This window comes from Lissotriton vulgaris, chromosome 5 (assembly GCF_964263255.1).
Source record: "Lissotriton vulgaris chromosome 5, aLisVul1.2, whole genome shotgun sequence".
In the NCBI taxonomy this organism is placed as follows: domain Eukaryota; kingdom Metazoa; phylum Chordata; class Amphibia; order Caudata; family Salamandridae; genus Lissotriton; species Lissotriton vulgaris.
In genome coordinates this window covers 41,630,367-41,644,873 of record NC_141693.1, presented here as the reverse complement: position 1 = coordinate 41,644,873, position 14,507 = coordinate 41,630,367, and the positions used below count along the sequence as shown (strand labels likewise).

Here is a 14,507-nt window from a genome sequence, read left to right as displayed (position 1 = left end):
GAGGACAGGAATGCAATGTATCTACTAAGATAAGACGCATCACTGCTATCTTACTGCGCCAACGCAGGCACCCACACTCCAACCATGGAACGCCTTCCTGTGGCAAGTGCAGACCTCGCTATTCTGATTGGACTGTTCTGATTGGAGCAGGGTCAAAACTAATTTGAAAATGGCTGGGTCTAAACTGAGGTGGCATGGTAAGTGATCAACAATGGATTGGGATGCAGTCCAGAGCGATCACCAGTCGCTGAGATTGATTCAGGCATTCCATCCATCACTTTGTTTTTCGATACCCTAAGTGAGACCGGGGTGCCTAAACTTGGATCCCAGTACCCACTGTGCCACCGGAATCAAGGTATACCTGGCTGACAAGCCCATAATAAAGGCAGAACCAGTCCTCGGTTGCTTTTTTCCCAGTTAAGGGAGGTCCTGCCTAGGTACTTGGAACTGGACTGTTCTGATTGGAGCAGGGTCAAGACTGATTTGCATGTTTGGGTCTTGCCTCAGGTGGCACGGTGGGTAAAAAATTATGGATTTGGACATGGCTTTCCATACGTCACTTTGTTATGTGATGACCTAAGTGTGACAGGTATGCCCAGACGAGGTTCCGTGCTCACTGTGTCACCGAAATGAAGGTGTTCATGGTTGATGAGCCCATAATAAAGGTGAAACCGGTCCTGGGTTGCCTGAGTTCCACTGCAGGGAGGAACTGGCCTGGCAGTTTGGTCTGGACTGTTTGAAGCAGAGTCAAGACTGGTATACAAATGGCTGGGTGCAAAATGAGAGTGACATGGCGGGCATGAAATGAAAGATTGAGATGCGGCCCAGAGAGATCGCCAGTGGTTTAAATGAATTCAAGCTTTTCATCCAAAGCTTTGCTTTTGATGCCCTAAGTGTGACTGGTATGCCCAGACATGGGTCCAGGGCTCTCCGTGCTACTGGAATCAAGCTATACCTGGCGGTCGAACCCATAATAATGGCAAAACCGGTCCTGGGCCGCTTGTTTTCCAGTTGAGGGAGGTCCTAGCCTCACAGTCCAGCTGGACTGTTCTGATTGGATGAGGGTAAAAGATTATCTACATATGAGTGGGTCCAAACTGAGGTGGAATGGTGGGGGAAAATGGTGGATTGGGATGTGGCCCAGAGTGATCGCCAGTGCCTGAGAGTAATTAATACACTAGAAACAGGACAACCCAATAGTCCCCAAGGAACTGGGTAACATAAGTTAAATAGAAGAAGGCTCCTTGAGGAATTATTTCCAATATCTCAACAATTTCTATTAAGTCTTATATAAGTACTTCACTTCAAAAGAAAACATAAGAAACATGGTATCTCCAAAATTTTTATATTGTTTAGAAAATGATCCTTTTCGTTTTTCACAAGATTCTAGAAGTCCAAATGATAGGCAACACAAACAACACTACAATTTCCTGTACATTTCCTGTAGTGTGATACACCGTTGGTACAATATGTAATATACAGATTTATACATAGGGTGCTCCTGTACATGCAGTCAGCTAATCCATCAATCCAATATATACAAATCCTTGCTTGGATGATTATGAACCAAACGGTGTATGTGCGTCGACGTTTCGGTCTCTATTGTATGCTTTTCACCGAGACCATCCTCAGGACTAAGCGTTGCACATGGTATCTACAAAAACGTATACAATATATACACATTCAGTATAAGGGATCCATCTACTTATGTCCAATATATGATCGTCTGCTTACATTAAAATACCACCACCACACCCAGTGTGACCAAAAGCCTTACTAGATATATACATATATACAACCCTTAACTCCTTAACACCTCGTATAAGGTTTCATGTGTCTCTCTATACTCACTAGACAAGATGTCTTCCAAAGTCTCAATCCACCACTACTTCTCAGGGTTATCGACACCACTCCTAGGTAAACATTGCACGGATTAAGTTTGGAGTCCTACCCTACAGACAATAATATTAAGCAAAATTAGGTGTGGAGCTTACCTCCACCGTAATTTCACTTTGACTCTCTTTTATAGCCCTTGAATCACGTGTACACGGGCAAACATCGGCTCTTGAATAGCCTGCAAACCATCTTAACTGCGGGGGGAACAAACGTAAAATATCCTGTCAGTTTATCCAACCATCTAGTGGAAAGCCCACGATAATATCCGAGACTGACCATGAGCAGGGGACTTACTTGGAAAGCTCTCTCTACAGACGTGACCGTATCACTCAAGTCTCCGTCGGCGTTCGTATGCCTCGCTCGTGAGCGTCAGTAAACACTCTCGGGTCTATGCGCATGCGCACATGGTAGCACTCGATAACCCACGTATGGCGGCCATCTTAGAAAGGAGTGTAATATAATCAAATAACCATATAAAACGGGATTCAATCCCCCTATACAATGCGATTACCACTACATTAAACAATAATACAGGGCTTCAGGTCCTTTGATGGAGTAACAAAATATGTGAACATCAAAACCAGAACCAGTCAAAGAATACCTACAGCTCGCTAAAATGTCATTGTTGCTTTATATATCATAGATTAAGGTCAAAATTCATATTATCAAGCACACTATTCCCGTATGACATCATTACAGGGTAGCTCAATTATGCCACTCCACACATTGGTTTAAACCATACTCCACTGTCTTTCCTGTCCAAATCCATCTGTTCTCTTTTAATGTAAGTAGACGATCCACATTGGTTCTTCTTTTAAAGCCCTTGACAACCTCCATTACATACCATTTCATATCTCTTGGACCATGAGATTGTTGTATATAATGTTCAACTAATGGGGCTGTTAGTACTTTACACCTGATGCGGGACTGATGTTGGATTATTCTTTTCCTCACTTCTTGAGTGGTTTAGCCTATGTACAACAGTTTGCATGGGCATTCTATGCAATAGATGACATTCTTTGTGAGGCAATTGGAATGATGCTTGAAATCAATTTGTTTCCCATTGAGTACACAGGTTTTAGTTGGTGTAGTAGTGTCACATGCGGCACATTGTCCACACGGGTAATGTCCTACAATAGGTGGAAGCCCCCATTGATTGTGTAGAGTAATGGGTTTGGGTTCCCTATAGGTTTTTACCAAATGGTCCCGAAGGTTTCTTGCTCTCCTGAACGCAAACCTGGGGAGATTTAGTTGGGGCTCAACTTTTTGTATCAGATGCCAATTTTTTGAAATAATTTTCTTGATCTGATTGGATTCTGTGCCAAAAGTAGTTATACAAGCAATGGTGTTGTCTGTTCCTTCCTTCCTCTTATTTTCATCCAGCAATGCCGTACGGTCATAATACCACGCACGTTTGAGTGCTCGTTTAACTAGCCTATATGGATATTGTCTGGCACTCAATTTTTGTTGGAGAATCTTAGCCTCCCTGAAATAATCCTCCCTCTTGGTACAATTACGTTTGATTCGTAAGAATTGTCCAAAAGGGAGGTTATCTCTTAGATTTCTCGGGTGATGACTCGAGTATTTTAGCAAGGTGTTGCGTGCTGTGGGCTTCGTATATAGGTCCACCACCAAAGAACCATTGTCATTTTTGATATTCAGATCCAAGAAATTTATGGACTGATTACTGTACTCAATCGTGAAACGTAAGTTAGGGTTTTGCTCATTGAGATGATCCACCGGGCCTTCCAAAATTAAACAGACATCGTCTATATACTTCAGATATCTTTTGACCTGTGTGCCAAAAGGGTTGTTATTGAAAATAACTTTCTCCTCAAAATCTGCCACGTACAGGTTTGCTATATCAGGGGCGAAAATCGCCCCCATAGCCACCCCTTTATGTTGACCATAGAAATCATCATTAAATATAAAGTAATTACGTTCCAGTGCTATCTTAGCACACTTGATCACAAATTCCACCGGAACTTGCATAGGGAGAATTTGGTTCTGCAATACTTTATTGATGATATGTAGGGCTTCATTTTGTGGGATATTAGAGTATAAACTCTCAATATCCATTGTCACTAGGATGTTATTATTAGAGTCAAAAGCTTCCCCTTCCAACGCATTGATCACACTAATGCTGTCCTTAGTATAAGATTTAGTCAGCGCTACAAAGGGTTTTATGAAATAATCCACATACTCCGCCAGGGGTTGCAATATAGATCCACACCCCGCCACAATAGGTCTCCCAGGGGGGTGTTCTGCACTCTTATGGATCTTTGGGAGTGTATAGAATGCAGGAATCGTGAAGTCTTTTTTATTCAGATAGTCAAACTCTTTCTGGCTTAACCACATTCCATCCAGACCCTCTTTACTGATAGTCATTATTTCTGTTCTTATTCTTTCAGTGGGGTCACCCCTAAGTTTGGTATAGTATAGGGTTTTGTTCAATTGTGACAAGGCCTCCGTGTCATAATCAAGTTTATCTTGCACTATTATACTACCTCCCTTATCGGCAGGTTTTATGTAAATATCTTCACGTTTAGCTAGAGCGTCAAGTATTAGGTGTTGCTCTTTAGTGAAGTTATATTTTACGTATTTTCTTTTCCCTTTGAATAACTGATCCAGTTCAATTAGAACTACATTTTCAAAGGTCAATACATCTTTTGGCATAAGATTGTTACTTGGATAGAATGTAGAAGGACATCGAAGGCCTGTGACATTGTACGACAGATTTTGTGTGGGGGTTTTATTGAAATAGTGTCTAAGCTGAAGAGTCCTGAAGAATCTATGGATTTCCATTTGGGTGGTGAAATGATCATTTCTACTCGTAGGAACAAAGGATAATCCATAGCTTTGGAGTTCTAGTTCCTGCCTATTCAACTCGTGTTTAGAGAGATTAAAAATAGGAACTACTTCCAACGAGGGATTGTCTGCCATGATATCTGGTAGTGTGTCTATTTCGTCTACCATTCGTAGTAATTGTTCCTCGTTTGCCGAAATCCTGGGGTATATTGGTTTCTGTACCAACCCCTCCTGGCTGTGTGTGCTCGTCCCCGTGGTGGTGTCTGGCCTCTCGCTAAAAAAATTACCCTGTCCTTGACCCCTTCCGAACCCTTGGTTGGGATTATTTCCTCTACTACCACCCTCGTCAGAACTGGACGATGCTGTATCAGAAAAGGTAATATGTTTTGGTGCCCAGTGTGATTGTCCTTGACCCTGTTGGAAAAAATCTTTTTTCAGATACGAATAGGTTCGTTCTTTCGAATAATACTTCAAATCTTTCTGTAGTTTGTCAGTTTTCTTAAATATATTGGTTTTGAGAAAATCAGCTATTTGTGTGAGAGTAATTCAAGCATTCCATCCATCACTTTTTTTTATGCCATTCCAGGTTCAAATATACAATGAAAACACAGGAACAACAGAACACAATGGGTGTTGTTCATGGTGCTTTTTTTGGCACTTTTTTTTGGCACAAAAGATTCCTTCACATAAAAAATTTACGCTATTAATAATTTTGTGCTAACATTTAGTGCAAATTTGTACATCATTTAATTATGCATAATCTTGCATGATTCCTATGAAATGTCACTTATTCACACAAAAGCAAACTAAATGAGTTTCTAACACCTCTAAAATGTACTCCTTCCTTCAGTGTGGAAGCATATCAAAACATATGTGCTTACACTTGACCCCATCTCCACAGATTTCATATTTAGCTAATAAATATTCAAATTCACTAATATGTCATTTACCTTTTTCCTTCTTCAGGTCACAGGCTGAGGCTCCTGAGGGGAGAAGAGAAATATCAGACACAATCTACTTTGGAATGTTTCTATCTCATGATGAAGACGTGAGCACACACTGGTACATTTCAAACACAACATTCACATTAGATGCATGGCCACTTTCCCCATTTGGGGGTGAACGCTAAGAGCATCCACTGAATTCACACATATACGAGTCATCATCACCCTTCTTCTTCCCCACAGTTAAAAGAGAACCATGGACAACAGACACCAGACACTGAAATGTAATTCACAAGAGTAAAGCTCACAGCTCCCCAACAGCAAACCAGAAGAAAGGACTATTGGAAGTATCACTGCAGCATATTCCTAAGCGGTCCTGGTGTGACCGATACTGGCCATGCAGCTGTGCCCCAGAATCATGCTGCACCTCAACAGATAGACCCATCAAAGTCAAAGTGTGTCTGGGGGAGTTTAGGGGTGCTGTTTAAGCATTAGGAAGGATTTGCCTATGTTTGGTTGTTATCTCTAATGATATAATGAGCACCACGTCATGAACTAGAAGACTGCAAAGAGTCATTTTCAGTAGTAATTTCCATTCAACAGATTGTTTTGTTTCCATTGGCATCTGCCTGTGTTCCAATCCTTTTAGAGTAGTTATGAGTACCATGGGCTTTGCCTGCCTACACAGACCTTACAGCACTCTGGGAAATGATTTTACTTATAGTGATATGTTGTTCATATGTGCACAATTTTATCTCCCCCCCCCTCTCCCCCAAGCCAATAAATGAGAACCAGAGATGATATAAAGTATATGCTGAAATTCAGTTTACAGGAACATAATGTTGAATCATGCGCTGAAGCCACCCTAGGACCACTAAAATGGAGAGTGTACGTCTGAGTGATATTTGTTAGTGTATATCCAGGGCCACTAGAATTATGTGGCGGGGACGACTGATTTACATGACAGTGGCAATGTTCCTGTATTTTTTGTCTTTTATTTTGCCATCTTAACAGGTATTTTTAACATCTGGGCAACGTGGCACCTTATTAATGCCAGGTTCATACCTGAGCGGATGCTGGTACTGGGAAGCAGAGCCGGCGGTGCGGCGTGGAGTGGCTACAGAAATCATATCTACTCAAAGAGCTATCCGATGGCGAGGGTGCGTGCATGAACTCCAAGAGCCTTGAGATCATGGAACAAGCACCTCCCATAGGAGACTTTACTCTCCTTGACCTAGTTATTGACCTTAACCAGCATCATCGCATATCAATCAGTGGCGGTTCCTCTGCCAGGGAGGTGAAGCGTTGCCCCACTGCTTTTGGCAGTGAAAAAAAAGGAAAGAGAAACTAATAAGAACTCTAAGTAAGGGGTGGGGTGAATTTGCTCTCAGAGCAGTGGGAGGAGTGGGGTGCACTATATAAGTGCACATGAATGTTTTACTGGCCTTTTATGCGCTCTTTCATGTTCTCTATGCAGGCTGGATTACACCCTGCATGGAGCACATGCTCAGGCCCTCATTCCCTATCTGAGCACCGAAGCACAGCGTTCAGACCAATCACAACGCTGCATTGCAGAGTTGTGATTGGCTATGGGGATCCTGGGAGCTCGGGTGCTTCCTGTTTCCACAGAAGAAGCCAGGAAGTGGACGGAGCGGACGGTGGAGAGTTGGCGGCCGGATGGACGGCTGGCAGGTAAGTCATTTGTTTTTTACCCGCCTTCCCCTTTTCCCCGATCCACGCCCCACTGCGGCTTCTCGTGAGCAGACGCCACTGCATATCAACTGCATCACCTGTGAGGTAAGCACTCCTGTGGGCCACATCCTGCAGCCTAGGATGCAGCTCTTTAATAGTACGGTGAGAATCTCTTTACCACTTGAAAGACGTCTGCTACTATCATTTGAGTTATATCTGCTCTAATCCATAAAGTACTCTGAATCATTACAGGTTTTAGAGAGAATTCTGCCCTCTAATTCGGCTCACTTGAAAAAATCTGTCAGCAATTCAGATCCTATTTTAGATTCTCTCCTGACCATATTAAAGTCCTAGACCCAGGATATAAGGGTTTCTTCGGATAATACTATCTGCCCCCCCCCACCACTTCCAAGTAAAGAAAGCGGGAGGGAATCTTTTGCTGTCCCTCACAACAAGTTGTCCAACATGGTAAATCAAGTAGGGTACCTCTGTCTAGCTCTCGATTCAGGGAGTTTGGAGCACATTTTGAAGGAGAATAGCTGTTCTTCACCCTGAAAAGTCTCTTAGAGCCTTCCTCAATGGAATCAGTAATTGGGCCCTCGTCTCTCCCTATTAAGGGTAAAATGAGCAATCTCTTCCTAATGTCTGTGAATGAAGAAGCGCCTGTGTCTACAAAATGGGCGGTAAGAAAGATCTGAAGAATAGAGGGGGCAAAAAACAAAGAAACAAGAGGATTATAAAACAGCTTAGGACATTGTATCATCTGCAGAAAACATGCTAAACCCTAAAAACTTTGCTTCAACTTAAATGCCAATGCTGGTGTGGAAGTTAAGAAAAAAGACAATGTGCAAATGTTGGAAAGGGTGGTTGTTTCTTCCCCAAAATAGGCTGCCAGCCATTCATCATGGCAACAGGCTGAGGATATCCTGGCCTCTCCAAATGGATATCTTCCCCCAGCTGTCTCCTTTATCTCCCTGAATCTACAAGTTAAGATATTTTCCTACAATTTGGTGCACAATATATTTTATAGTTGAGCAAAAGTGGGGGCCAACATCTTTTATAATGTTTTGAATTTGCCTTTTTCATTGAAATGTATTGGCATCTTGACCAAGAAATCTTAAGAGTGCTTTACTAATATTGATGAATTGCAGATGGCTCAAAGAATTATTATTTGCCTCAGGCAAATTAAGAACCCATGTGCATCTAGCAGGGCCAGAGTATTTTTCAATTCAAAAGTGGTATCAAATGTAATTCTATGAAGTTATGACACGCTATGCAGTCGAGTCATCGATGTAATTCCTTTAGGAGGAGGATAGCAGAGTCTCCTTCTCCAGAAAACTCTTGGTGAGACATTTTGGCCTTCAAACCTCACAGTATCACCATCACTGTAATGCATGCTAAATGAGAATCTAACAATTTTGCTGCTGTCTCTGGTAAAGAGGGTAGGAGTGTATGTCTGCCAGGAAAGGAGGGGTGGTGGGAAGCTCTGGCTACAGAAGATGAGACAGGGAGGCGCTATTGTATAGCAGTTATTCTTAATTCTAAGAGTGACATGGGGTTAAACAGCAATAAACACACCTAGTAATGGTCAAAACTAAAGACTGCTTTTGTGAAATACAGCAGAACACCAGAGTGATGGTAATAAAATGGTGTTTCTGAACAGGCTGCTGGCCGATACAACAAGCACCCAGTAAACTTGGTCAACTAGCTGTTTTGTGCTAGAAGGGTACTTTGCTGTAAACTGTGTGTCAATCCCCTCCAAGAGGGGGCATACAAGGGGTGGTGCTGCATGTCTTTTGAGCAATAATTACAATTGACTTGCAGTCATTTCATCCATGATTGGAATGTAATCCTTGCCATAAAAATCTACTTCAAGGACATCAAGACACCAACGAGTATCTTATGGTGGTGAACCCATATATCCCCACTGACTCGGTGCATGTCCAGTAACCACATTTGTCACCTTTATCTATGGCATTAGGGAGTGAAAGGAATGTAAATATGTAATATTGGTAGGTGACTTTATGCCACAGTATCCACCCATGCCCTTAGGTTATTTGCAAATGAGGACAAAGACATAGCATTAAAAATTAGCCCTTCAATCGTCCCTACCAATAGTAAAACTCATAAAAGAGGTGTTCTCCTTTTGAAGTACCATGAAAAAAGTCATGCGTAATACTCAATGGAAGAATTGAGAATGAGATTCCTGCACATTTTACACTTAAATCTACTGTTTGCTGTCCGCTCAATGACTATGTAGCTGTCCCTTTTGCTTCTTTTGGTATTATTTGTGATATGAATGTCAATGATAAATCCCTTGGTGATCTTAAAGCACTCTCCTTTATGATCAATTTAGTTCAAAAGGGAGTAGGGCTCTTCAAAGAAACAACAGTCAAATTTGCTAAATCAAATGGTAGAACTCATTGAAATATGAAGCGAACTGCTAAAGTGAAGGAATCTTTATCGCATTAACTGCAGAGTCCCATTTTCTGCACAGAGAGCCACTATTTGAATTTGAAAGCTATAAAAAGTCCCTGGTGGCTAAACCAAAAAAAAAACACGTTGTTTTCCGCCCAAAGAACCCATTATAATCCTTTTGGCCACCTAAATAGGGAGATGCATAGACTAGTGAGAAGTCAATTCATGTCTTAATTAATCTCCTGAAAAGATGAAGGCAGAGACTACAAATTGCTCCTTAGAAGTATGATCATAAATGGTTTGAGCTAAAAGAAGGTGCCTCCCTTAAGAACACAGAAAGATTTTGGGAGATCATTTCTAGCTGCTTTGGTTCTAGAATAAAATCTTTTCCAAATCCAATTAAGGAAGGTGAATGGCACATTACATGTGTGATCTTTATGCATGGAATTATGATGTAGAGTTGCCTATTGCCCTTCTCGTTTCCTCCTATATCCGCAGCAGCATTTGGCCCTGAATCAACAAACAAAGGAGATGCGGCTAATATAGGGAGACTGAGAGTCTCAAGGGAGATGAGAAGATGGTGCCCCATGAGATTACCCTCTCCGTCATTAAAATAGAGAACTCACTTTGGGCTACTTTTCTTACTCCTTTTGTTGTACACTGCTACCACCATAGCATAATTCCCCTTTTCTGGCCTGGAGCATTCTAGTTCATTTACATAAAAAGGGTCCCAAAATCGCCCCTCTAGTTGCAGTCAAATTGCCATAGGTGGTGCGGTAGTAAAATATTTGACAGAAGTATACGTGGTCATCTTTTTGCACAAAATTTGTTACGAGGAACTGATGAATTGTGAGACCACGGACCACATTGGGATGGTCTGAGTAATACTGGATCTACGGGAGTGGTACATATCATAGTACTAACCAAAAATATGCCTGAAATGCCGATACGCTTGTTAAACAGTGAAATATTAACGGGAATTTAGAAAGTACCATTGAGGCATAATAAACTGGAAGCATCGGCCCTGTGATCTCACGTTTCATCCTTATCGTTTCTGTTACTAACAGATACGTTTTGAATAGTTACTCAAGTGGAAACCAGTCTAGCTGTGCTTACCTTGAGGATTAGCCCTGAAGAAGCCTACGGGCGAAACGCATTGGCTGTTTCTTTGGTTTTCACTTATTGAGAATATCGGCTGTCGATCTGTACATCCTTTTATCAAGAGGATATATCAATAATAAAAAGGACTTTTTTTCATATCAAAAGAAGGACATGTGTCTCATTGGATGTATTTAAGCATTGTATAAGTATCTTTATTGCTGCCTCTCTGTGTGCTTTTTGGTTTGTTCATAATTGCTTAGTCCTGTGGCAGTGGACTAGCGAGGGGGGCAGCATTTGTGGAGTGGTGTGGCTCACTGGTTAGAGGCGGCAGACCCGGAAGCAGAGGACGGCCCGGGACCAAGGTTCAATTCCCGACGCGGCAGGGTCATGGACCATGGTCAGCGGACTCGATAATTCTCGCCTCGGTGCCTACTCTAACCAGGGATCACACTCGGCAACTCTGGGCATTAGCTTGCCTCATCTCCACAACGGCCCCCCACATACGCCGGGGATGCCTGGTTTCACCTTGGAGATACCCAGTAGGGACCATCTCACAGGGAAAGCCAGGACGGGTTCCCCAGTGGTCTACAGCGTGGAGATACCCCATGTGGGGTGATTCATGCGCTTTACAAGACATCATTACATTACATATTCACTAAAAAACCTCTAGTGTATAGTCAGGTGGTGCAACAGATAAATCCCTTACTGCCATTTCAGTATGTTTTTGTTATCTTTCAGTGTGGGTTGAGGACCAAAGATGCTCCCTGTTAAACAAGCGGGGTTTGAGAAGAATTACAGCATGCTAGATAGCATCTTTATGCTGAAACTAAGGCCTGATTATGATTTCGGGCAGCGGGACCGCAGCCCGACATCACGGCGGACGGAAGATTGCCCGACATGCAGGCATATTGTGGTATGACCGCCGGTGTTACGGTGAGAAATTGTTCTTTTCCAATGTGGCTTGTGCTGAGGCCCAGCTTAAAGGCTGCAGCACATGTCGCAAGGAAAAAGGACAATATGTTCACATCCATGCACCGTGTGCCATTCACCATGTGGTGAATGACCATGTGGTGCATGGCACACATGCATGTTTGTGTGTGGGGGCACTACATGTGTCCCCAGGGCCACATTTCAGCCCTGTTTGGGGCCCCCAAATACCATTTTCGACAACCTTTTCTTGGTAGTCGGACTGCCATGAAAAGGCTCTGGGAAATGGTAATCATAATCTCTATGGTGGTGTCTGCTGAGCACCGCAGCCATTAAGGGAATATGATTACGACCGTCACCCCGGTGGGATCGTAGATCCTGTCGGAAGCAGTGGTCTTTCCCCCGACAGTTTCTGTTGCAACCACCGGCATCAACATGAGGAGAGACATTGTTTACTTCGCATGCGTTACATCGAATGCCATTACATGGCGGTCGTCACAATAACTGCGTTGTTACATCGCATCAAATTGCATCTCAAGTTGTTGCTACGACTTGCTGTAGGGGGCAGAAGGTGTTGGATTTACAATCCAACACCTTCCCTGCTGTTGTACAATCTGGAGTAGGAATAGTATATTATTCTATTCCTAAATCCAGCACGCCCCCTACAGCAAGTCATTGTAATGATTTGCGATGTAACAACGCGGTCGTTGTAACGACCGTGTTGTAATGGCATGTGATTTAACGCATGCATTATAATGACATATATTCTGTAATGAGGCAGTTGGTCCGCGTCCCTGATTGTTGGGCGGATCACCACCAATGGCCTGTCGGTGGTGATCTGCCCAACATTATATTGAGCCCCTTCTATACGCTGCCTTCATAGAATTTTCCACAGCATTTGAGAGTGGATCGTCCAACCCTGTGAAAAAAAAGAAAATGCTAGGCATGATCGAAAAAGTGTCTGGCCCGGTACATGTACTAAGTGAAGAAATTGGCTTAGCAAGTTATCATGTGAACGGCTGGCTAGTGTGATCTGGTGGAGATACCAGTTTATGAAAGGTAAGGTGATTTCACTGAGTCTTTTTATGCACTTAGAAATACTTGAATCAACGTTAGGAACATATTATCTTCATTTTTTTGCACTAAATCAATCTGATCTAAAGCTGAAACAGCGGGGCTAATTCTCTTATATTAAACTTGAAGCTTTTTAAAGCGCGGGAATCAAGGAGAATATTTAAGGTGTTAACCGCCTCCTGTCAGTGACGCAAAGCTCAGTAATATCTATCTTGAGACCTAGAGCATGGAATCAATCATTTTTGGACAAAACAGCAAACTAGTCTAACTCCATAGTTAAGGATGCATTGTGTAACCTTTGGAGTAACAATATTCAGGATCTTAATCATGTATTTTAGGTTTGTTCTGCGCTGTACGTTCCTCACCATCATATTTTAAGACCACTTTTTTCAAAAGTAATATTGAAACTGCAACTTAGGCTCTGCAATTTCTATTTTCTCCTAAAAATCAGCTAATTTGTCAAAAAGTTTGACATTTTATAAATTGCTTTTTAAATGTATGTTAATGTTATTAGTGTAATTTGCTTTTACGGTCTATTTTCCTGAGGACCTCGAATATTCGAGGTCCAGATCTTGAATAAAATTCATCGAGTTGAACGGCTATGGAGTATCTATCCTGCCACGATAAGGGTCTGTATTCCTGATTAAGATGCAGGCAGACTATAGGTTTAATTACAGCAGAGGCTATTCCATCTCCGCCTTCATTAAATACTTCTACAGCCTTGTGGAGTGGGGCTGTCGGAGGCAGATATTGAATTTCGCCCACCTGGTTTAGATGGAGAGAATTAGAGGTCAGTTGTCACAGCAAGGAAATCCCTGGCTATAATAGGCATTAAAAACTGCTATGCGTTCCCCTTGTAATTGGAGCGAACTCCAAACAGTGAATTACATTGACAGAAACCGCTGTAGCAGCAGTTTCTGGCAATGCTTTATAAATGCTTGCCAACTTAATGGTCATTTATAAATCTGGCGGGTAGACGCACCACCTAGGCGATGGAGAAGTTTACAAACAAGCTAGGGTGTGTGACCTGTAATCTGTAGGATGCAGTGCTGAATGCTGATGACCTCTCATGAACTCTTCCAGCTCAGTTTGAAGCAGCCGTTGATACGTCCAACTTGGGAGTCAGTTTGGCAATCCATGGCCTCTAAAGTTTCACTGACCCAGAAGATATAGAGAATCTAAGAGTTTTCTTAGAGTCCCCTGGAAAAAGCAAAAAATACTCAGTTGCAGTCTTGGCTGATGGGCGCCACTCAATACAGTTGCATAGTCGCATAGGGTTGTGGCTGAAAATAGCAATGAAGCTACAGGATAGGTAATTGTCTATCAAATAGGTTGACTGCACCTATATCAAAACAGTGTGGGATTCCTTGTGATCATGTTCTGGTGGTAAGTACAATCCAGCCTGTGCACCGACCGTTTGGACCAGAACTGAAAATATATGTAGAGGCCTGCGGTGGCGAAGAGTGGCAGGCCACCAGCACTTAGAGCCTGGACTAGCATGTAACAGTTTCTGGGAGGTGAGGACAAAGATGTTGTCAGTCCTCTGTGTCAGGGATTGGCATGGTTGTATGAGTTTTCTGAGCCGAGGCAAGATTGTAGGGGAATTTTAAGACAACCTTGGGATCGATGAAAAATTTTAAATTCAGG

The 14,507-nt window shown here is 42.5% G+C and overlaps 1 protein-coding gene across 2 annotated transcripts in view; it reads right to left on the bottom strand.

Annotated features, from left to right (window-relative positions):
• Positions 1-14,507, bottom strand: part of LOC147710079 (butyrophilin subfamily 2 member A1-like) — a 552,967-nt gene that overhangs the window by 456,371 nt on the left and 82,089 nt on the right. For both annotated transcript variants that reach the window (XM_086920785.1, XM_086920786.1), the window contains exon 4: positions 5,655-5,687. In XM_086920785.1, coding sequence (XP_086776911.1) covers positions 5,655-5,687 — 33 coding nt within the window. The remainder of the gene's footprint in view (positions 1-5,654; positions 5,688-14,507) is intronic.